General features: G+C 39.8%; 1 protein-coding gene across 1 annotated transcript in view; it reads right to left on the reverse strand.

Moving 5' to 3' along the window:
• The window catches only part of VPS35L (VPS35 endosomal protein sorting factor like), a 56892-nt gene that overhangs the window by 21407 nt on the left and 11377 nt on the right, over window positions 1-24108 (reverse strand). Inside the window, exons 9-26 of the mRNA XM_075179736.1 lie at window positions 23620-23679; window positions 23307-23403; window positions 19387-19434; window positions 19024-19117; window positions 18859-18936; window positions 18017-18139; window positions 17552-17598; window positions 17289-17400; window positions 16329-16445; window positions 15795-15848; window positions 14883-14963; window positions 14041-14103; window positions 13853-13938; window positions 11639-11719; window positions 10429-10492; window positions 7542-7640; window positions 6794-6871; window positions 3767-3881 (exon numbers count right to left, since the gene is read on the reverse strand). Coding sequence (XP_075035837.1) covers window positions 3767-3881; window positions 6794-6871; window positions 7542-7640; window positions 10429-10492; window positions 11639-11719; window positions 13853-13938; window positions 14041-14103; window positions 14883-14963; window positions 15795-15848; window positions 16329-16445; window positions 17289-17400; window positions 17552-17598; window positions 18017-18139; window positions 18859-18936; window positions 19024-19117; window positions 19387-19434; window positions 23307-23403; window positions 23620-23679 — 1497 coding nt within the window. The remainder of the gene's footprint in view (window positions 1-3766; window positions 3882-6793; window positions 6872-7541; window positions 7641-10428; window positions 10493-11638; window positions 11720-13852; window positions 13939-14040; window positions 14104-14882; window positions 14964-15794; window positions 15849-16328; window positions 16446-17288; window positions 17401-17551; window positions 17599-18016; window positions 18140-18858; window positions 18937-19023; window positions 19118-19386; window positions 19435-23306; window positions 23404-23619; window positions 23680-24108) is intronic.

The following is a 24108-nucleotide window of genomic DNA, read 5'->3' on the forward strand; positions in this document are numbered from 1 at the left end:
CAACCACAGTCTGTAATAATCACAGAGTCACCAGCTCACAGCAAAACAACTCTTGCTGTAGGAAGATGAGCACAGAAATGGGATGAAGTTAGTATTATTAAGGGTGGATAATTTATGGAACAAGGTCTCTCGTGATTTTCCAACATCAGATATGTCAAACACCATATTACTCCAAAGCAAAAAAACTCATGCATTTTAGATACGCTGCGATTGATTTTTATTTCTCAGAGCCAGTGAACAATAGGAAGCAGCAGTTTATCCCCCGCAGGTATGAAAGCTTCACATTGATCTGTGAAGTCAAAGCTTAGTATGTGACCATATTTATTTCCTCAAATGAAATCGCGCCAAAAGCCAAAAAAAAGGCATTGAGTGATTTACTGAGCCACATAAAGTCACAAATCTTTTATCGTACTCCATTTACACTCGTTACTGGTGAACACAAATCTTACATTGACATATTCTGTTTAATTACCACGTAGATTCGGATAGTAAGAAAATAACCAACACCATAAATATCATATCTTTCAGCTAACAACACAAACCTTGTAAAAGAGCTTACACTTATAGTAACTGAACGGAGGTAGCCGTACCAGGCCCATCTGCATTGGTTCTGCAGTTATGCAAGAACAAATAAAACATTGGAGGTGTATTTTCCATATGACGCTGCATAAATCTGCAAAACCTAAGCAGCATATAAACATCATATGTGGGTATGCTGTCCTTATGCCTGGCTTGCAGGGCCGGGCTGGCCATCTGGCACTTCCGGCAAATGCCAGAAGGGCCGATGGGCAGATGGGTCGGTCCGGTCCCGGGCAGTCAGTGCACGGTGTACTGACAGCGCACACCATGTAATGACACAGCGTGGACCGACAGCCTGGTGGCTGGTTCCTGGGGAGGAGCGCTGCGCACTGCACTGTCAAGTCGGCTGGGTCAGAGGAGCGGAGAACAGAAGAAAGAAGGCAGAAACAAGAAGAAAAAGAAGATGAAAAGGTAAGTACAGTAAAACGGGGGGCGATAAAGGGTGAAGAATGCCACACAGAAAACGTAAAAAGGGAGAAAAGAATGGCACACAGAAAATGGGGGAGGGGGGGGGGGGAAGAAAAGTGAGGATGCCACACAGGAAGGAGAGGGCGGGGGGCGAGAAAGGATGCCACACGAGGGGGAGGGGGGGGCGGGGTGCTGTATATCCCTACTGGATAGTTGTATAAACTACCAGTTTATGCAGATATAAATTTAGTGTTGTTAATATGTTTACTCTGCGGCATAATATGATGTGGGGCACTGTTGTGGCATATGATTTTTGGGCACTACTGTATAGCATAATATGATTTGGGGCACTACTGTATGGTATACGATTTGGGGGCACTCTTTTGGCATAATATCAACTGGGGGCAGTATTGTGGTATAATATCGTTTGGGGGCACTATTGTATGAACTGGGGCACTATTTTGGCATAATATGATTTGGGGGCTATTAATTGAAAGTGGGGCTTGCATTGATTAAACATCAGGGCTGGTTGGAGGTTTCTAAATTACATGTACCCATTTCTTTTTCCAAATAGGGCCTCCAGCATTTGAGGATTCAAACAAGCAGCAACTAGACACCAGCAGCCACAGGTGGTGAAAGTGACAGGAACACTGGTGGGGAAGTCCTGAATTTTGGTGACTGTCTCGTTTAGTGAGAATTGATCAGACTACAAGGACAGTTGGGAGGTAAGTCCCACTTCACACTGTACTGCTTGTGAAGGCAGAGCTGCATGCAACTAACAGTAGTTGACACAGTATTGCCTGTGTATTTGTCTAACATTGTGTCTAATATGATACCCATTTTACATAATAGGGGCCCCCTGTCTTAAATACCCTGTGGCCCCCGAGCGTTAATCCAGCTCTGGTTAGCAGGAGGAATCTCATAGTTGCTCCCAGTCTCTGGATAGGACACAGCCTGCAGCAAGCCGAGGAGATCTAGGTCTCACAAGATTTGGTAATCTTCCCTGCTCACTCTATAGGAAGTTCCCACCCTGATGGATGTCAGCAGCATAGATAAGTACAGTGGGCTGGGGGTGTCATAATGTGCCTGGAGGGATGGAGTGATGTGGCTGGGAGGGCGTGATAAATGTAATGTTTTATTATAATGAATGTATCAATGCCCCATGTTGGCCACACCCACAACACAATGTGGCCACGCCCTTTCCGGCACACAATTTGTTTCCTACTGGACCTGAGGTGGGCCTGTGTACTTTAAATGCCAGGGATGATTTTTAGTCCCAGTCCGGCCCTGCTGGCTTGTATACCCTACTTTCATTGTTGACCCTCTGAATGACTAGTGTGGGATTATATCATCATCATCATCATCATTTATATAGCACCACTGATTCCACAGCGCTGTACAAGAACTCACTCACATCAGTCCCTGCCCCATTGGGACTTACAGTCTAAATTCCGAGAGACAGAGAGACAGAGACAGAGACAGACAGAGACAGAGACAGAGACAGACAGAGACAGAGACAGACAGAGACAGAGAGACAGAGACAGAGAGACAGAGACAGACAGTGAGAGAGACAGTGAGAGAAAGAGACTAGGGTCAATTTGATAGCAGCCAATTAACCTACCAGTATGTTTTTGGAGTGTGGGAGGAAAACCAGAGCACCCGGAGGAAACCCACGCAAACACGGGGAGAACATACAAAATCCATACAGATAAGGCCATGGTCAGGAATTGAACTCATGACCCCAGCGCTGTGAGGCAGAAGTGCTAACCACTTAGCCACCATGACATTCCATAAAATTAAGATGGACTAATAGACAAGGTCTGTCCACCTCCAACTACGCCATTAAAGATTTATACAATATCTTCACTTCTTTAAATACCTAGGCTGTGTTTCCACTGAATAACATAATGTACTCAATACTTAAAGTAAAAAAGCACTGCTTCGCTAGCGCTCACCTCGCGCAAGGAAGTTGTATGCTAGTGCAGGATCCACATACAGACACCACCTCTTGAAATTTGCATTTTTTCCTACAGGTCCTCTGCAGCCCTATTGCTCCCACAAATCCCGTTCTGATTGTACAGACAGCACTGACCGACATTGAAACATCGCCCTGTAAGGAACTACATCTATAGCCCGCTTCCCCATTACACAAGGATCGGTAAAGCTATTTATAAAGAAAGCCATGAAAGATGCCAGGAGAATGAAACCCCCAATATACCACGGATATAAAAAAGAATATGACTAATTACTGAACAGTGAGTAATTGATCACTCGGTTACACACCGGAATCAATTGACTGTGTTCTATCGGGGACAAACATACTCCTCTGAATAGTATTGGAATCCTATATTGAAAAGAACAGGATTTAATGCAGAGACTGTATACAGCACTAGAATATCTTTTCATTTTAGTCAGGGTTTACCAGCTAAGAAACAGACATTAGAGCTGGATTTTATTTATTTATGAGCAACTGATTTGTCTCTTTTTATACATTATTTAAGGTGAAAATAAAAAATATATTATTCAACATGTGGAAACATGTTTTATGTATAGCTCCATCATCCCCATACACAAAACACACACATCCTGTCCCATTCACACAAGCATTCACCACCATTAGACATTCACCTATAACAATACTATGTGACTAACTGCCTGAACATGCGAGTGTGCCTAGGCCCTTTCTCTGCACATGTGTGTACCGGGGTTGAGGAATATACATGTACTTTTACGTAGCACTTTTCTATGTCCATGGAAACATAATGGTACTGGTGCTCACCTTGGGAAAGGCACTGGTTTGCGAGAGCCACTTGACCAGAATGAAGGTACAGGTTGAGGCGGGTGAAGATGCTGACCAAGGAAGGAATGGTGATAAAGCAGAATGCAACACAAGCCTGTGTAAGACAATGGTAGAAGTGACACTTACAAACTACTTGATATTGTTTTATAACAGGATAATAATTATTAAAAAACTTTACAATAAATCCGGTTCATTATACAGAATATTAAAAATAAATAAATCACAAAACAGTTCTGATATTCTGTGTTACAGTAAGATTACAGTGAAATAAATGCCATAGTATGTCTGGTGTGACACAAGACCTTTAGAATGCTCGGTTCTTCCAGGCAGAAAAATGTGGCATTGAAATGTCTGTGTTCAGACGCAAAGGCTTTAGTGATAAACACTGCTGCTTATAGTGTATTTTACAGCTGAAGTACTCTATAATGAAACACTGTTTCCCTGTAATGCTAAACATTATGAGCCACTAAATGAGTTTCTGAGCTGTGCAGTGCAATGGTTGGGAAAACAACAGAGTCTGGTTCATTAAGAAATGCAAAACGCACATATATCGGTCACACGCATGTCCGTATTCAACAAGGAGCGGTTGTAAAGATACGTTTGATTATAAATACGGGTCTACGTCCACTCTGCTCTAACAGTCAATAGACTGCAGGATACGTCCAACATGTATGTGGAATATAAAGACACAAAATAACTCATAGAAAAAACAACATCTATTCAGTAGAGATGAGCGGGCTCGGATTCCGCTAATCCGAGCCCACCCGAACAGTGCGGATCCGAACGGGATCCGAGCACGGTTCGGATATTTCCGGCGGGCAAAAAAATGAAAACGAGGCTCTGTCGTCCAAGTCTCGCGTCGAATCTCGCGAGGGGGGGGGAGGGCCCAGAACAATTCCATCTTGTACCTCTTTTTTTGGCATTATGTGCTCAAGCTACCTCGGTGCAACCTTTTGGCCTAAAAACAATATTGTGAGGTGTTCAGAATAGACTGGAAATTAGTGGAAATGATTGTTATTGAGGTTAATAATAGCGTAGGGGGGGGGGGGGGGGAAACAAAACAAAACCGTTTTTTAGCACTTTTTATGTTTTTTTCAAAAAAAAAAAAACCGAATCCAAAACCTTAAATCCGAACCAAAACCTTTCGTCAGGTGTTTTGCGAAACAAATCCAAACCCAAAACCTCAAGCAAATCCGAATACAAAACACAAAACACGAGACACCAAAAGTGGCCGGTGCACATCCCTACTATTCAGTCACCTGTTAATAATATAGGGCATGATTAAATAAGGATCTTAAATGAAGAGGATTCTTATTTCAGTCTCCTGGACAAAACCATGTTACAATGCAAGGGGTGCAAATTAGTTTTCTGTTTTGCACATAAGTTAAATACTGACTGTTTTTTCATGAAGCACACAAATACTTGATAGCTTATTTGTACACTGAAATTTAAAGTTGATATTTGTGTGCTACATGAAAAACAGTCAGTATTTAACTTATGTGCAAAACAGAAAACTAATTTGCACCCCTTGCATTGTAACATGGTTTTGTCCAGGAGACTGAAATAAGATACCTCTTCATTTAAGATCCTTAATGAATCAGGCCCATAGTCATTAATGAGAAAACATTAATAAATAGGGGATTTCTTCCCCATAAAATACATTTACTAGGATGTTCTTAAGGTCTACTGTATTTACAATATATTAGTACAGTTGCTCATGACCACAAACATGTTCTAGCATAAGCAAAAGTCATCACTATCACTCTGCACTTATACCAGACCTGTAGCTGGTGCAAGTGATCCTACTGAAAATCACGTACTGTTGCGATGCACCATGCTTTTGTGTGCACTCGAGCTTGGCACGCCATTACGGTACATTGACTATGTGCATACGCCCAGTCCTCTCCCCATTCCACCCATGAAATTGTAGGTTGTAGTAAGGGTCCTTTGCCCTCAAAGATGAATTGAACGATGCTGCGTTCTCTGGCGTATGCTCAGGATATGGGCATGCGCAGTGCGATTTTACGAAAATATGGCACATATCAACATTTACGCTCCTTAGTGAATAAGGCCCACAGTACCTAAAACTAGGGTAAAAGCAAGTCAACTCTTGAGATATCTTGTTGTCTTGCATTGGAAAGCTAAGCGAATACTCTCCTACTCTGTCTGTAAAATTGGCCTCTTGGCCACTTGAGTATTTAGAATATTTTTTTCTGGCACTAAAATTCTCAATGTATATGTCTTTATGTTTACTGAACTCCAGTAGAAAATCAAAGTCAACCTAAAAGTTCACTTAATAATAAGGTTACAGTTAACAAAATAAAATAAAGGTCTTGCATACAGTCTGGGCAGTCCCATTTGGATCTAGTAAACCAGTGCCAGAACCACCCTAGCCGATATAACCTTGGCATAGGTTCAATGACTTGGCATAGATTCTAAGTGTCACTCTACTGAAGAAAAGAGAATTAATTTTTCATGATAATTTTCATCAGTTGATGTTTTGTTAATGGGTATGGCAAACACTGTCAGATGTCACTACAGAATATCTTTATTAACAGTTGAAGTTGTCTTTCCATCAGACATATATACCAACATAACCATAAGCAGAGTTCTTCATGAAACATCTACAAGATGGGCAGCATTCATCGTCATAGCAACTGCCAAACATGCCCATTCCAAATTCTAAAACTAGATCACCAAGGACTCTTCCGCAAGCCACGGCAAACAACATATTAGGCAACTGGGCTTGCTCAGCAGGTATGTATTGTGGATGTTAACTGCTTAACTAGCTCAGTGGCCCTACCTGTGCGGAAATATGAATATATTTTGTAGCCCTCATATTTTACCTTCAACATTACATTGAGATGAACTGTGAAAAAATTACTTATAAGATTATTACGGATATATGGTGATAAGATAAGGAAAGGTGATATTTTACATCTACTTAAATTTTAATCCATAAATTGTGAGTGCAGGACACTGGCTATCCAGTCAAATCACACATACCCTGACGAAGGAGGCGGTCTTCCTTGAATGGTTTCCTTTCATCACCTTTTTGGTCTCCATGGCCAGATGGTTCACACTCTAGGGATACAAAATGATGACCATAAAAGACCAGGCAAGTCTCTGTACCTCAGTGCTCTCTTGTATTGGGAGTACAGAGTCTATGCTGCAACAGACATCCAGTTAGCATTGTGGCGCAAAAGGTATCAAGGCACCGGAATGCCAAAGAATTAGGGCGAGTTACCTAAGCAACGACGTGGGGCCTGGACAGAGGACCACTGCTCTTCACTAGTTGGAAATGAAGGTTTGAACAGTGAAGATCTACTTTAAATAGCATTATAATAAATGTGCTACAAGCAAACATGACTTGTCCATTACTGAACATATATAGCAGGCTGATGGGTCATTTTGAATACGGACAACCTATGATGGCCATCTACTGTTTTATAAACCCAACTATGTATAAGTGATAGGAATTTGATATCATCTACGTGTCAAGAAAGGAAAATCACATATACATTAAACAGAGTTATAACATGGTGATATAGAACTTCTATATGTAGCAAAATATGGCAGACAGATATCTCTCTAATATCAGTACTTAAGTTGAACTCGGGTAAAGTTAACACCAACATATGAGTGAAAAATGCAATACATAATACCCATAAGTAATAAATAATCAGTATCGTATACGGAGAGCCAATGCTGTGCCATAGTGCTTTACAACAGAGCCATACCCTCGTGGACTCACATGAATTAACTGGACAAGAACTGGATCCAGATTGCAGAACATGGCTCTGGCTTCCACATAAAAACTAAGCTGTTGTTCAAAGTCACGCCCAAAGGAGACCTGAGAATTAAACACACATGGAAAGATAGTGTCAGGTCTGGTACAACTCTGTGATTTAAAAGAACAGTTACCGGAAACTTGTGACACTACAAGGAAACAGAATGTATGCCTGGGACTGACACCATTATGACAATTATCACTACACCATATTCTTATATGGTTGTCAAGAACGAAGTCTTTGAAATCTCCAATGACAAGAGCAGCCCATGACCAATCAGATTCTTGCATGAATCGCTGCCCTGCCCTCAGGGTAACTCTCACTGAAGGAGAGCACTTAGACTATACCAGCAGATCACTGCAGTTGTGAGGTTTTATTTCAAAATAATTACTGTTCAAACTATATTAATCTAACTACATTACACATCCAATTACAGTGTTCAAGGACCAGACATCAACAGATAAAATTAGTAATCAGCTCCAGCACAAGTGTAGCTGGTGATAGAGGTTTCAGTCATGATAGTGTTTGAATAAGGATTACCCCAGTAAAGCAAGTACCCTGGTAATAAACAGCATACTAGGCCCACTGCATAATTATTTCATGAAATAATGCCATTTTAATTGCTGAAATATATTATTAGTTGTACAAGAATTTATTTAATTACATTGGATCACTAAAGTATAGATTTTAAAGTGAACATGCACCATAGAACTGCTCATATACCAGGGTCATTCATACTAAATTTATATTTAATCGCCGTTTTTGATATAAACTGAAGCCAGTTCCTAGCTCCCAGACACCTGCACATGAAACTGCGATGATGCCCGTACATTAGAGAAGGTCAGTCAGCGGCTCGCCAAGTACAAGTGAACTAAAAGTACGATTGGACTTGTAGTTCCAAATACCTGGAGAACCATATGTTACCCAAACCGACCTTACAAGAAATCATGGATATAAAATCAGGCATTTTGTCAGGAACCTCGTTTGAAAAAATACTCTCCCTGTATCAGGGCAATCAGACATCATCAGTATGTCACGGAAGTGGTGCCTCACTCTTTCACAAATACTAGTCTGCCATTTGCTCTTGTGATCTAGTAACACAGAGAGCAGAACAGCACAAAGAACAAAGATGGGTAAAACTGAGCTGTCAGAGGATTTACATGGCGTTGTATCACCACCTACTGTTCACTGCTAAAGGGCAATCAATTAAACATTTAAATACATCAACATCAATTCTGTAAGTGCAGACTGCTAGCATAGCCTAATAAAGCACACTTCCTATACACTTGCAATTTATAACCATTCCTGTTTTGTCAGGGAAGTTTTGGGAACAGTACCAGTAAATCCAGAGGAATGGGGTTATACATCAGGCCTACCCCTCAATTCAAGGGGAGTATGCATGACTAACGCAATAAGTCCATTATGTTAGACGAAAATTTTGGGCTTCGTGTATTATGCAGTTTGAAATTAACATTATTTAGGGTGCAAAATACATGTATTAAGCGTTATTGAAGGATTATTTATTTGCATTGCACCAATTTATTTGTAATAATAGGAATATAACGTTTTTTTCCTCATTACAACCAGGGGTCTTATTTTGCCATTCTATGCATACGGCCATCTATTTAAGGGTGGTATAATAAGGGACAATCAAAATAAAATCAGCATTTCCACCAATCCCATATGTCCCTGCATAAATGACAAAGCATGTTAACAATGACAGCCAAGTACCATGAAACCTGTGGTGTGCATGAGCATTACAAGCTCAACCTTACTGAGGCACAGCTTACCTAACATGAGACTTGTTTGCTATTGTTGCATAAACACTACTACAGTACTACTAGCGACGGTCGGACAGCAGCTGACTCTCTGAGCTGAGCGGTATGGGAATACATCAAGATCATCGGGCGCTATAGCAGGACAGCGTTTGGAGATCTATGCTGTAAATCTCTCAATGAAGCCCACTGTTCACCCCCAGGTCACTCGGTTATAATTTTAAGACAGGGACATTTTCTATGTCTCTTTTAAACTATAAGTTTCTCACAACGAGTGACATTTCCCATTCTGCATGTAGACTACTGACATTACAGGTATTATCATGTCTCTGATGGCATTACCTGTGCTATGGACACCCTCATGTATATTTCATCTTACTTATTAATACATATGAATCTGTGAGTACTTATCATTCTATATGCAACACATATTTTAGTGTATTTTCTGATATTCAGGATTTCCTTGGGCTCTATAAGGATGTACAAGCTGTCTTTTCTAATGTTTCTGGTCACTTATTTGTCAGTTGTTATACTATCAAATACTAATAAATAAAAACATTTCATTAGCTACAATTAGGTCTATAGCAGAAAGTTATTTAATCCATGAATTGAATTTCCATAATTGTTAATTATTTTTACATCCCAAGGCCCCTTTCTCTTAATACCCCTCTCCCCTTACCTAGTTTCCAGACAAGATCTGGAGGCTACTTGTTTGTATCACTATGACCACCATGCAGAAACCAATGGGGGTCTGATACGTGGGCTGACCATAGGAGGCAACTGAAGCCTCCTCTTCTTTCACTTTGAAAATACCAGCCATGTGCACCTTATGTTATGACCTTCTGCATTATTGTCTCTATCTCGGTCAGAGAACATTATATATACACACAGGATCCCCAGCTCTGGAACAGAATTCGCATTAAATTCCTCTTTTCCTCCTACCATCCTTGTGGCTTTTCCTACCAAGTGGAGACTTCAGTTTCTCTTTTATCTTATATGCATTGGAATATTGCTATGGTTTACCTGTGTCCAGGAGACGTAGTACAAGTGATCAGTACACAGTTGTAATGCTCACCATTCGTATGAATCCATTAATGAGATAAGCTAGCATTCTCTTCTCGTCCTCCAGCGTCAGAGCACTGTACAAAAACAACATGATCTATAATCACACAATCCTACTCTGTATTACATGTGATCAAACCACATATACATTTGACAGCACCACTACAACTATTTATTTGCTAAATAAATAATTTATTAGAAGCTTTTTGAGTAGTCAAAACAACTCCATTATATTTCAATCAATTATTATCCTCCTTCTCTGCCACCTATTATCTTGCTCACCATAGAAGAATGAAGCTCACTCTCTCGGAGCACATATTAGTTAGAACGTGCAGCTTGCCAAGGGCTTTACTGCACCCACACATACGGCATTAACGCCGGGCTCTGTGGATCTTCTGCCCCACACATAACTTATCAATGGCTCAGTGGGTAAAATGACACTTGTGCAGCTGTGATTAGATCATGCAACAAACATTTCATACAGTGAGCAGCAAGTAATGAAATTATTACTTACTTGGGGCCCATTTTATCCACTGAGCAATGGAAAGTAATTATATTATTGTGAATAGCAGAAATACTGATTAAGAAGACTTTCATTTTAATGTTTCCTATCAGTCAATTATTGATTCTAATGTCCCAGTTACTGCGTTTATTGTCTATAATCATCATTTATGTATATAGCGCCAACAAATACCGTAGCACTTTACAATGGGGATACAATATACCAGTTACTTCACAGAATTTTCTCCAGAAGTATAAACTAAACTCACAGTTTCAGCTTTCCTGACACCTGGCTCCTCTAGTTTTGAAGCTGTCTCTTATATTTTCACAAGCCCTGTCTAAAGGTACACTGCATCCATGGGAAAACCCTTTTGGAAGTTTGCAGGTCCTGAGGAACGGTCAAGTTCAGGTCTGGTGCTATCCCAGATACACAAAACATTGGGCACTCCTGTAGTATGATGTTCAAACAGAGGCGAGGAAATGGTAACACACACCTAGGCGGGGATATACTAAAGGCATGCACGCATTTTTCCCAGCTTGCCAGATCTACGTTAACTTCAGAAAACCCAGACATGTATTGGTGTTGTGACAGGAGTCATTTTTAAATAACTGAATTAGAAGGTGTCTCAAACTATGCAACAGATGTTACATATCATTTTCAGTCTTAACAATTATCCTTTAAGTTCATCTAGTCTCAAAAAGAGAAAGAGAGAGAGTCTTACTTCACAGAATCGTGCATGGTCTTACAGACATGGAGCAGAGCATTAAGTATAACCGGATCTTTCGTCACTTCCTGTTGATGCCTAATGGGGAAAATCATAAAACAAATGAAGCGATTACCTCATGGGATTTTTATGTCGATGCTAATGAAAGACCATTAAACGAAAATGACTCACAATTTATAAGTAGGGTTTATGTTAAATTAATGTTCTACAAATTGTTCACTAGATATATTTGCTTAGGGAGTTATGTACAAATCCTACTGTCTGATGAGTAAAGACAGATATCTTGTTTCCCGGGAACTGAAATAAAATATCAGTCAGGTCCAGCTTGATTACCCAGAGACAGTCTTCACCCAGCTGTATGAACTAGTTTCATCGCTATGTTTATATTAATTCTGCTCATTTATGTCCTTACTTCCATATCATGCTAGACCTTTCTCATAATACAAATTCCCCAGACATATATTCTTTAAATTTGGTTGTATTATTTCCAATAGGCAAATGATAGTATACCCATCTCACCACACAGTGGAAGCAGCCATTGTGTGGTCTGACCACCAGTCATGAGAATGCAGCCTACCAATTCACTAGAAAGCAGAGACATCACTGAGGCACTAAGCTCCTCAATGTAATGCTAACTCCTAGTAAATCCATAGACTGCATTCTCACAAACATCGGTTCAGCCTTGGTGGTAGCCAATGGTCCCTTGTATATAGATAAGCTGCAGTCTCAAGAATATTGGTTCAATGATTAACTTCACTGTGTGTAAGCGACAAACAAATATACCTATATTATACTACATTATTTTTATTATATTTATTTATTCTAGTAATTTAAATGGTAAGAAATATGTTGCCGGATGTATGTCAGCATACTGTTACATGGACACAAACAATCGTAAGCCTATTCTAGGAAGCATCTACTTTCTATATGCCTGTGGGCTCGCCATCATCATCACCATTTATTTATATAGCGCCACTGATTCCGCAGTGCTGTACAGAGAACTCACTCACATCATCAATCCCTGCCCCATTAGGGAGAGAGGGGGAGGGAGATATTTTTGACAGCAGCCAATTAACTTACTAGTATGTTTTTGGAGTGTGGGAGGAAACCGGAGCACCCAGAGGAAACCCACGCAAACACAGGGAGAACATACACGAATACAAACTCCACACAGATATGGCCATCTACATCAGATTATGTGCTCTGCTCTAGTAATTAACACTTGTTTTAGTTTGTTGCAAATAGGAAGGGGTTCTTTACAGTAAGGGCAGTCAAGATATGGAATTCATTGCCAGGGAAGGTTGTGATGGCAGATTCAATAGATATGTTTAAGAAAGGGTTAGACAAATTTTTAGCGGAAAGGTGTATCCAGGGATACGACCGTTAATTTAAAATAAAGGATAGTAGTGGATATAGGGTAAAAATTGGATTGCAATATTGAGTCTGGGGGGATTTTCAAAATTGAAACAGATTGGCGGTTGCTTACTCTGGATTATTTTCAAATATAAGTGCAGGATCACAGGAGATCCAACATAGGTTGAACTTGATGGACTGGTGTCTTTTTTCAACCTCATCAACTATGTTACTATGTATTATTTTAACACTTTCCCTTTTATGTTCACCTCTGCAGAATATTTTGCCACAATTTAAATTATTTTCTTAATCAGTGCTGTCTGTTTTACCGGAAGTGCCACCATTATAATCAGACATACCTCCCAACCGTCCCAATCTAAGGACTCTGTCTCGCCATCCCAAATCGGGACAGTAGTGTCCCTTAGGTGGGAAATTTGGGCGGTATCTCTCATTCACGGGTGACGCGCACACTGGTTGCATGGCAATGAAGGTGTTTGGAAGGGAGAGGAGTAAGGGGCAGCCTAGAACTTCAAAAGTCCTAAGCATGCCCCCAGGGTGTGACCCCACCAAAATTGTGAAATGGCCACGCCCCAAATGGTATGTGGCCACGCCCCCTGTCCCAATTACCAAATGTTGGGAGGCATGAATCAGATGCTCAATGGGCCAGATATAATTACAAATTCTGGCCTGTAGTGTTTATGAGAAGTATTCAAGCACACTGGGGGCTGTGACAGTACTTTGGATATACAAGGAAAGCAGGAGTTAGACTACCCCAAACAAAATAAGTTGTTGCTATGGACAGATTTAGCAAATTAAAATTAAAAACCCAAATCAAGAAATGGTTTATGAAACACTTACTTGATAAAAGCCTCAATGATACACTTGCAAACCTCCACTCTGACACTCTCTTTCTGGAACATATCCAGAAATGGCAGGAATTTCTCCTAGAATAGGCATATACATTTATTTATTCTTGTAAAGCATATATCTATACGGCAGAACATTTTTAAAAAGAAAAAAAAAAATACTAGAAAAGAAGAACTTACCACAGAAAAAAGGACTGAGAAATCATGAAAATGAGCAATAACTTTGGTAATTATAGACTGAAGCTGGAAAGAAATAGACAAGAACATAAATTACTAATGTGTAAAACGTAAGTTACAGGAACAAGATATTAACCAACAGTTTTAAAGAAAGTTTCATAATGTCCTCAAAAGTCCCCCTGAAATTATTTAGGTAAGAAAGAAACCTTAGGGCAAGCGAGATGACAGGTGAGGCTGAGTCCAGGACACACTATCAGTGGACGACTAACAAAAAACAAACATTTATATTCCATATATGAAGAGGATGTAACAAGTGCACTTCATTAAAATGTAAAAGGCAAGGTGATTGTAACTGAACAATTTTGCATATAGGGCACAAGGTATTGTCACAAACATAGACAGACAGACTTGTAGTGACACTGTTGCACCCCCTCCCCCAGTAATATGAATGATTATACTCTTTATACAGTTAGAGTAGAATAAACAGTCCTTTTAGATTATTATTTACAACCAGCACAGAGAACAGGCAGAGTTAAGTTCGCTCCAATACATGTTGACTTTCATGTGTATTACATTAGAAGAGGCTTTTGAATGAGGGACATGACAAGTGTGGGCTTGGGCAGGTAGTGTATGGTGCTTTTATTATTAGTATTGTATAATGCAAGCTGTGCGAGTGTCTAGTGTTGATTTTTTTTGTTTGAACATAATTGTTTGGCGAATAGTATGAACATCATTAAATAGCATAGTTTTGTACACATTCCAAATTTACAGCTTTATATGAAATTGTGGTGGAAAGAAAAAAAAAAAAAAAAGACATACAAAAATACAAAATGCCAAAGCCTTACCTGTGGATAGGCTTCCTCAAACGCCCGATCTGGGGTCATGTGTTTGATGACATCAGCCAGGATAGTGTTCACCTCCCTCTTCTGCAGAAAGGGGACATAAGATGCATAAATAGTACGGCTGCAGCACCATCTGCACAGTTATGTACCAGATGCAGAACACTAACAGATACCATGTACAAGCTGTACATTGCTACAGGTCAATAGAAAATGAGTATTGAGCACTGATTATGGCCAACAGCAGCTGCTGTAGGTCCATACCTGTCAGCAGAAATCTCTAAGTACAGAACTCTGCTGCAATTTTATAATGCTTGTGTACATGAGTTTTCTAATGGGAACTACAATACAGTATGCGTTTAAAATGCTATATTCACTAGTCCACTACTACTAAAGGCATGTATACTTTTACAAGAATATTATCTGGTGCAAATAGCACAGATATGATGTAACCCATGACAACCATCCAGATATTTCCTGTTATGAACCTACCTTTTACTAAACTTGTTGAGGCCAATTGATTGTTATTCTATTCTTAAAGAATACTTGCACTATATGGGCCTTGTGTTCAAATTACTTTACTGTACTGGTCTGTAATAGCCCTCCTGCAACCTGTACTAAACACATAACACTTTCTTTCTATCTCCCTTTGTTATATTCTAGTATATCAAAAACATACTAGCCGGTTAAATGGCTGTTATCAAATTGACCCTAGTCTCTCTCTCTCTGTGTCTGTGTGTTAGGAATTTAGACTGTAAGCTCCAATGGGGCAGGGACTGATGTGAGTTCTCTGTACAGCGCTGTGGAATTAGTGGCGCTATATAAATAAATGGTGATGATGATGATGATATCTTTCCTAAAGTTTAAAGAATACAAGCAATACTTATTCATTACATACAAGGTAACTTCACTACTCACTGTAAAATGTCTGCAAGTATATTCAACCCAGACTTCAGCACAATTGATGTAATCCTAAAAAAAAAAAAAAGAAAAGCCGAGTTTAGTAAGATCCCTAACATACATGACACATACATGATTGTGTTCTGCTAGAGTCATGTCAGTGTGTATTCGATCTTACATATATATCTTTTCTGAAGCGATAAAGAGGTAGTAAATCATTCGAACACTTATTAGTTCAACAAACACTTTTCTGCCTGACCCTGAAAACTGGTTCAAGTGCTGTACAGTGCGCACTTCAATCTTATATCTTTATTTAAATACTGTAAACTGTGGTTTTCTGCCCATCAATGTCTTCTGATGATACTCTAGCTCATGCTGCAATTCCTACCAGAGGATGATGGGACACAGCACAGGTTTGATAAGGGATAAGGTTAGATGTGATGATTGTTCTAGAGTCTGTCTGCCTAGATGGCAGGATAATGAGCCATGTATTTTGAGCAGGCAGACCAGGAGACTTCAACCCATTTATTCTGCATTTTAGAAATAAAATACCTGTGGGACTTTCAACTTGGTGATCACTTTCCAAGCTTCATTTAAAATGTAAAGTCTGTCGTTCTCAGGGGGGTCGGCCAAAGCCAAGTTCAGTCCCAAAGAGCGGAAAAGTAGATGCTGGAAAATAAAACCTGTTCTCATTATTTATTCATTAAGACTTCAGCTCCAAATGAGACACATGAACAAAACTACTTTAAAGACACCAAAAACTAGCTAAAATTACCAATAACTCAGGACCCAAACCCTGGAACAATGTAAAGACAGCGTCAATTTTTGTGAATTTGTGAGATGGTGACGTAAAAGCCGACAGGGCCTTTAAAAGCAGTTTATAAGAACAGACAAATGGATCAGACAAGATAGACGGCTCCATGCAAAACATACTAAAAAGAGAACTCTTCATTTTGTTTCTGATGAATCTCTAAATAGCAGGGTTACCAAAGTCAGGACCCTGTGGTTCAGTACATACTCAACACTACTTCTCACAGGCTAGCAACCAAAAGAGGTTTGAAAGTTAACTGCGTCAGTTGTAAGACTGTCAAAGAACCCAACTGGACGGGTGCCATGGCTCGTTCAATCCTCTCTGTCAACACTCTTACAGACAAGACTACAGCAGTATCATGTGCAGCCAGAGCGGAGAGTATTCACCACATCACAAGAGTGAAACTTCCACTATTTTCTACTTTTTAACCTATTTTTAAAGTAACAGAGATTATATATGAATTAAAACTGATTTTTGAACTGTAGGGAATGACTTTAAACATTTATGATTTCAGTTCTACGGAGCTTGGATTCTGCCGTACAATAAAGATAAGGTCTCGTATAATAGTGTACAGGGAATATCACTTCTAGGCTCAAACACATCTGTGAATTTCTGGCACTGGAATAAGTCTGGAGTCATTCAACTAAATGACTGATAAAAAGAGAAAAATCTGCAATGATGTGCGTCATAACGAAAGATACCCTGGGGAAGCCGGCCTCATCGCATTCCTTAATCATTCCAATGAAGTCCATCGATCTGGCAGCTATAAACTCTGCTCTGAATGCAGACATCACAGAATTCAGCAGTAGAGCGCTAAGAGGAAAACCAGAACGTGATTGTTAAATACACACTTAGTAAAAGGACTGTTAAACCTTAAATACAAAGCACTATTAAACGTAATACACAAACAGATCCTATATGGAAAGAAATTGACATACAAGAGGTTTCTACCTGTAATACTTACTTGTTTCCAAGTTTCTTGCACCTCTCCATCATCTCAGTCAGTAGAGCCTGTCCATGCATTGACAAATATATGTATCAGTGAACAATGTGATCACAGTGGTGTCACTTGTCTACTTATAAGATAACTAGTATCAGTATTACACCCAGGATATGCAAATGAGCCAAGGGGACATCATACATACAGCTTTAAACAACTACATTCTACTTTTCATCTTTTCCATTGAATATTCAGTGTACAATGTGAATTGTAGATTATTCTAGGCAAAGGGTGAAATATGCTAAACAATTGGTAAGTATTTGTCAGCTTTTACAAAACATAGTTATAGTTCAAATATGTGAAATTTGAGGGACCACCCAGACCTTGCCTGCCTCAAGAATGGACGGAAATAAAAAAAAAAAAACGACTGTACATGCAAATTGCACAAAATGTTTTACAAAATATTAATATAAAACGAAGTGTTCTTACATCCGGAGCACGGTAAGCAATACACCGTAACATCCAGTCTATGGCAGGAGAGTACAGCGTGAGGTATATGGGTATCTCCACAGCTTGTACGGCTAGCTGGTTCTGCACTGTGTCACTGTGAATCTGAAGGGTGGATGGAAGCACAACAGTACAATGACAAATACAGTAGTATTACAGGGCAATTAAACTGGAAAATTAAGTTAACAATATGAAAACCAATCATGTAACATTCAAATCATTCTCTGTTTTCCATCATTTTTTGGCAGGAAAATAGTCCAAGTAGTATGTAAAATGCAAAAGACCAGGGGCTAGATTTACTAAGCTGCGGGTTTGAAAAAGTGGGGATGTTGCCTATAGCAACCAATCAGATTCTAGCTTTCATTTTTTTAGTACCTTCTACAAAATGACAGCTAGAATCTGATTGGTTGCTATAGGCAACATCCCCACTTTTTCAAACCCACAGCTTAGTAAATCTAGCCCCAGGAGTTAAATGGGAGTTCAGATGTTTGTAGGGAGCCTTGTTATGTACCTCACTACAAGCTATTGTTCCTTATGATCGCCCATTGTAGACTATAAAAGGCTTTCTCTCGTGAGGTTCCTCAGTTTTACGGACAGGCAGTCTGAGGTGTAAGGCATTAGGTTGTGAATTAACAACACATTTTTATGATTGAATTCGGTTGTACACTGTGATAAATGTGATTAACTGGAATGGGCCGATACATATCCCAGCTAGGGTCATGATACAATGATATCAGCTGACATATTGAGAATGTTAACACTATCTCTCTGTTCCATGCTTGATATACTGCATATAGAGAACATAAAACGGCTTTGTTTCTTACTTGTTTAAATGTGAGCAGAAAGTCAAAAAAGTTCTGGTTGAGGTTTTCCTTGATGTGTGGAGCCACTTCCATACCAACCTATAACACAGCACACAAGGCATTTTATATGTCTGCAGGGTGCCTGTGAATGGCCAATGCTGCATGCTACATTAGTGGTGCTCTTACCCTACAGAGATAAGCCTGTGCATATACAGACACAAGGGGGTCTCCAATGCCTTTTATCATGGATGTCAGTCGAGGAAGACTCTCTGATATCCCACTGTAAAGGTGAAGCGTTCAAACTCAGAACATGCGTCTTTTCCAGTGAACAGGTTTTTCTATTAATACTAATACTACTGGTTATTAAACTACAAAGGTACTTCAGCCTCTAGAGATGCTGTTCCAATGGAGTCGGTAGATATTATATGTCTATGTAATATATGTCTTCGCAGAGAAAGTGATATGTTATCAAAACCAAATATGAAGAGTATCGCTGAAAGCGCAAACACTAGTACACACCAGTCATACATAATGAATGAATAGTCTTACGTTTTAGAGAGAAACTTGTTGCATTTCAGTATAGCTGCCTCCACATAGCTGAGAATCACGTGAGTTAAGGATACAGTAAACAAAGCTGTTAGGACAAATAGCTACTAGATTAACACCGATGTACCACAAAATCATGTAGAGAAGACTTGGCCAACCTGTGGCTCTCCAGGTGTTGTGAAACTACAAGTCCCATCATGCTTTGCAAGTAGATCGCTAGCTAGGCAAAGCATGCTGGAACTTGTAGTTTTACAACACTTTGAGAGCCACAGGTTGGCTAGGACTGATCTACTAAATTAACTTTACTGAACCTGCAGCTCTCCAGCTTTTCTAGAAATACATGTTCCAGCATGTTCAGCCTCAACAATTGGAGAACCATGGGCTGACGAAGGCTGCTCTAAATGTTCAAAATTTCCACCAATACGGCATCAGTGATGGTGCTAACTGCAAGCAGTTGAGTGGAAACACCCAACATTTGGAACGCTTACTCTACAAAACAAGAGTTTATTTCCTACAGTTTAGTGTTACCCTGGCACCAAAGTGCAGCTTTCTGTTGTTTTATTGCATTGAGTTACATTTCCTTCTTATGCCGTTAGAAGACATCATCCCCAATCTCACATCCTGAGCTAGGCAGTGACAAAAAGATCATACATCTCCTCTAAAAGAAAGCATAACTATTAAGATATAGAATGTCAGCTATTGTATTCAAACTTATTACAGCATCAGACACTGCTACTACACTACCTCAGAATGACACAACATAGGCAAGCTCCATCCTCCTTTCTTTTTAAAGATGGCAGCTGTTAGCTCAGAGAATAGACAGGTAGAATGCTAGACAGATATAGTCCCTTATAAACACTTTATTCTAGGTATTTCCGTAATACACATCATATAACTCAATGTCCAATATTGTGTTTACCAGGTCTTAGACCACTTATCAAACATAAAGGGTATAACTTACAAATATGTTTGCCTAGGTAGGATTAACACTGTACTAAAAATAGGCAACCAGGGACGGATTATCATCTATATCAGTGATGGGCAAACTACGGCCCGCGGGCCAGACCGGCCCACTTAGAGGTTCTATCCGGCCCGCCAATATTTTAAAAAATATCATTAAAATATGCATAAAATTATTAGGGCCGACCCTGTGTGTCAGAACCTTCATTTTTTTTTTTCTCAGCTATTTCCTCCATTACACTTCATCCTCCTTCCTAAAAGGACATTTCGTATGTCAATCACTCAAACACCTGCCCGCCCCCTAATGGCTGAAAGTCATGTGAGAAGAGATGGGCTGGGCCATATACTAAGGCGGATTTCGATTGGCTGCTGTGTTGTCAGTTAGTGGCTCACCAGAAAGACGGATCTGCAACAACCTGCTGAAATAAGTGCTGTGTCTGTACGATCGCTGCACTTATAGAGGTAACACTGCTATATAACACCCTCCCATCCCATTCAAAACATTTGTATTATATATTTCGATATTTGAGTTTTTTAATAAATTATATTGGCCCGCCTAAAGTTTCTCTTTTTTATTTGGCCCGCTCCTGAAAAAGTTTGCCCATCACTGATCTATATGTATAACGCATACTATTTTTTATCTGTGTATAGATTACTTATAGACAGACTGGATTTCACAAAAAGAACAGCACTACAGAATATGCTGACACTATATATAAATAAATGTTGAGGATGATGATGATGACGATAATGAAGAACAGCAAATTTTAAGGCACCGCCAATTGATCTTTAGGGATAACTTGTAATGAAGAGAACCTGTGTATCCATTCTTACTAATTTTTCATGTTCACTGGGCCAAATACATGCTACAGTCTAACAATGGGAGAAGGTTTAGGAGCTGTCCTGACCTTATATTGTGTTGTTCCCCAAGGCTCCAGGTTCCTGTTTGTCCTGAATGACACACGGTAACCACACAAATCTTGCCAAGGAGAATCTTTATTGTGTTAACTGTATCAATGGACCCTTATAGGATTCCACATCTTTAAGAAAACATTGTTTTTCTTCAAGAAATTCATCTGACAGGTACTCACTCCCATATTCAAAGTCCCTTTTATCCTATCCAAGTCATGGTCAGAATCAGTGGTCTGCACTCTCCACTCAGAGACAGTCTTTGTATGCTCCCAATCAAGGGCAGGCACCCTTCTTTATAAAAGCCTTTGGATGTATTGAGTGAGAGGTGCAAGGACACGTTATTTTCGGTGGACTTTAAATGTTGTTTTAAACCAGAAATTGTATTAACTGCCTCCTCTAAAATGAGTCTGCCCCTTATGAGAATACCAAACTCTGACAGACTTTCTTATGACGTTTGCCCTTTTCTTGGCATATGAAACACCCCATGGCAAGGGGGTTGAATACAACTCAAATGACCGGACGGATCATGCAGGAGTGTATATACATCTCAACTTACTTAAGTCTCCTCCTCAGCACTGTAGATGAGATCTCCTGGATGATTCCCAATTATTGAATCAATCCACCCTCCAAGAAATCTAACTTGCAATCATGGAATATTTTGAAAACTCCTCCTTTACAGAGGTTGCACCGGTAGCAACACTACAAGGCCAGAAGTATGCGGACAACCGAACATCACAGCTCATACCAAAACCATGAGGATTGATATGGAGAAGGTCTGGATCCCCCTACCCCCCTCCGTCCCTCTCACTGTGCCCCACCGCCCCACTTCTCCTTCCCATAGCCTCTCTTCCCTATTTCTCATGATTGGAAAAGTTGGATTAACATGCCTAGCACCTGGTTTATACTGTACTCTTAGGTAAAAATGATGATTGTTTATAGCATTTTGTCGTATGTTAACCTATTACTGAATTACAGTTGTGTGTGTTTTGTTATCATGCAGGTTGACCACTCAGTAAAGAAAGTTGTATGGAGGAAAAACAATTGAATGGAGTGAAAAAAAGCAAACAATGTGGGTTCAACCTGAGAAACATTTATCCGAGAAGGGGGTAACTAGTGCAGGCTAGTGCATGTTACATGAACACGTCTGCATTGCCATGGAAGAGGCAGTAGAAAAGCGGCTACGTTTTTATATTTACATTTGTGCACACACAGCATCAGGGAGGAACAGTACAATAGGAACAAACAAGCAAATGTGTGACCAGTTTCCATATATGTAACATTAACATCTCCTTAATAGGCTGTACACTATATAACAGCTACAGTTCATGTAGCAAGTTACATAGAAAACAATTACCGTATTTCCCCAAGTATAAGACGCACCCATGTATAAGACGCACCTTAATTTTGGGGCCCAAAATAAAAAAAAAAGATGTATTACATAAAGTTATTGAACTAGCCTGCAATTTATTGGGGCACAGAGCGCTACAGCAGCTTACAATAGTCCCACATTCAGACCAAAACGAGCGCTACTGCACAGTCTTGGGGCGTGTCTACGTGACTTTTCTAATGTCACCAACACTGTGACAAACGGAGCAAACGGAGGAATCTGTAGTCATGGGCACTCATCAGAACTGTCAGTCACGTGACTGACAGCGCCGAGACTGTGGGAGGCGCCTGCAAAGGTCCTGAAGGTCCTGCAAAGTAACGGGGGACACGCTGGAGCTGATTAGCGGGGACTCCTCACACCAGATGCCGACTTCTGCAATCAGGTAAGTAGCGCTGGCAGTGTATAAGACGCACCTTTTTTTTTAGACCCAAAATTTGGGGGAAAAAGGTGCGTCTTATACATGGGGAAATACGGTATATATATATATTTTCTAGCAAAAAATTAGCCCACATGACTAACGCTGTTATGATCTACTACAAGACTCTTCCATTCCTCTATCAGTTCACAGAATTACATCAACCAATATACTTTTCAACAGTCTATCGTCATCTTGCTACCAACATACGGGTTCTTCATAGTTCTCAACCCAATAAAGAAAGGATACAATCTAGGAACCAGCTCCCGGATGGAAGCAATCTTGAAAAACCAGTTTAAACAAGTCTCCTTGGCGGTGTCACTTACGTTATCCGGAGTGAAATTTGCTGTTAAAAGTTTCAAGTAAGAAGAAAATTAGAAACAAATATTAGAAGTCACGTAGAACGATCTTGAGAAGTGACAAAATTTCAAATTTCACTTCTAATTTCAGAAGACCACAAACTTGCTCCTCTTTTCCAATTCCATAATGAGCAGAAAATCCTCCAAATAACAATAATCTTTGCATAGACACAGAATAACATTAAGTATTATGGTTACATTACCGGGCAAAGGGGAGCGGTTATCCATACACATTGAGAAAATACGCTCATAGACAAGTTTTCCTGCAAGAAAATAAAATTACAATGAGATTTCAATAATCCAGAACACACAAAACCATTTAAATGTTTTTCAATCTTATCCAGGTCTCCAAAATGTAACCTTTAAACCTGCACAAGCCAATTGAGTGTATAAGCAGTGTAGGCTTGTGCCTAGGTGCGGCTGCACAGCATATAGCACAAGTTTTTTCTTTAAGTCTATCTTAGTGTCACCCTATCTCTGCGTCAATCTGTGTGTTTATGTTTCAAGGACTGTTTCTGTCAAACGCCTCCTACTGATGGATCTGCACAACTCAAAGGAAAGCAGGACAAGGATTCCCTTTTATACAGAGACTCACTATAATTACTAATTGGGTTAGAGATCGCGTTCCTTTTTCTCTCTAACAAATAGATTCATTCCTTAAGTGCCTAAATGTAAATTCAAACCTGGGCCCC

This window comes from Mixophyes fleayi, chromosome 7 (assembly GCF_038048845.1).
Source record: "Mixophyes fleayi isolate aMixFle1 chromosome 7, aMixFle1.hap1, whole genome shotgun sequence".
NCBI classification, from domain to species: Eukaryota; Metazoa; Chordata; class Amphibia; order Anura; family Limnodynastidae; genus Mixophyes; species Mixophyes fleayi.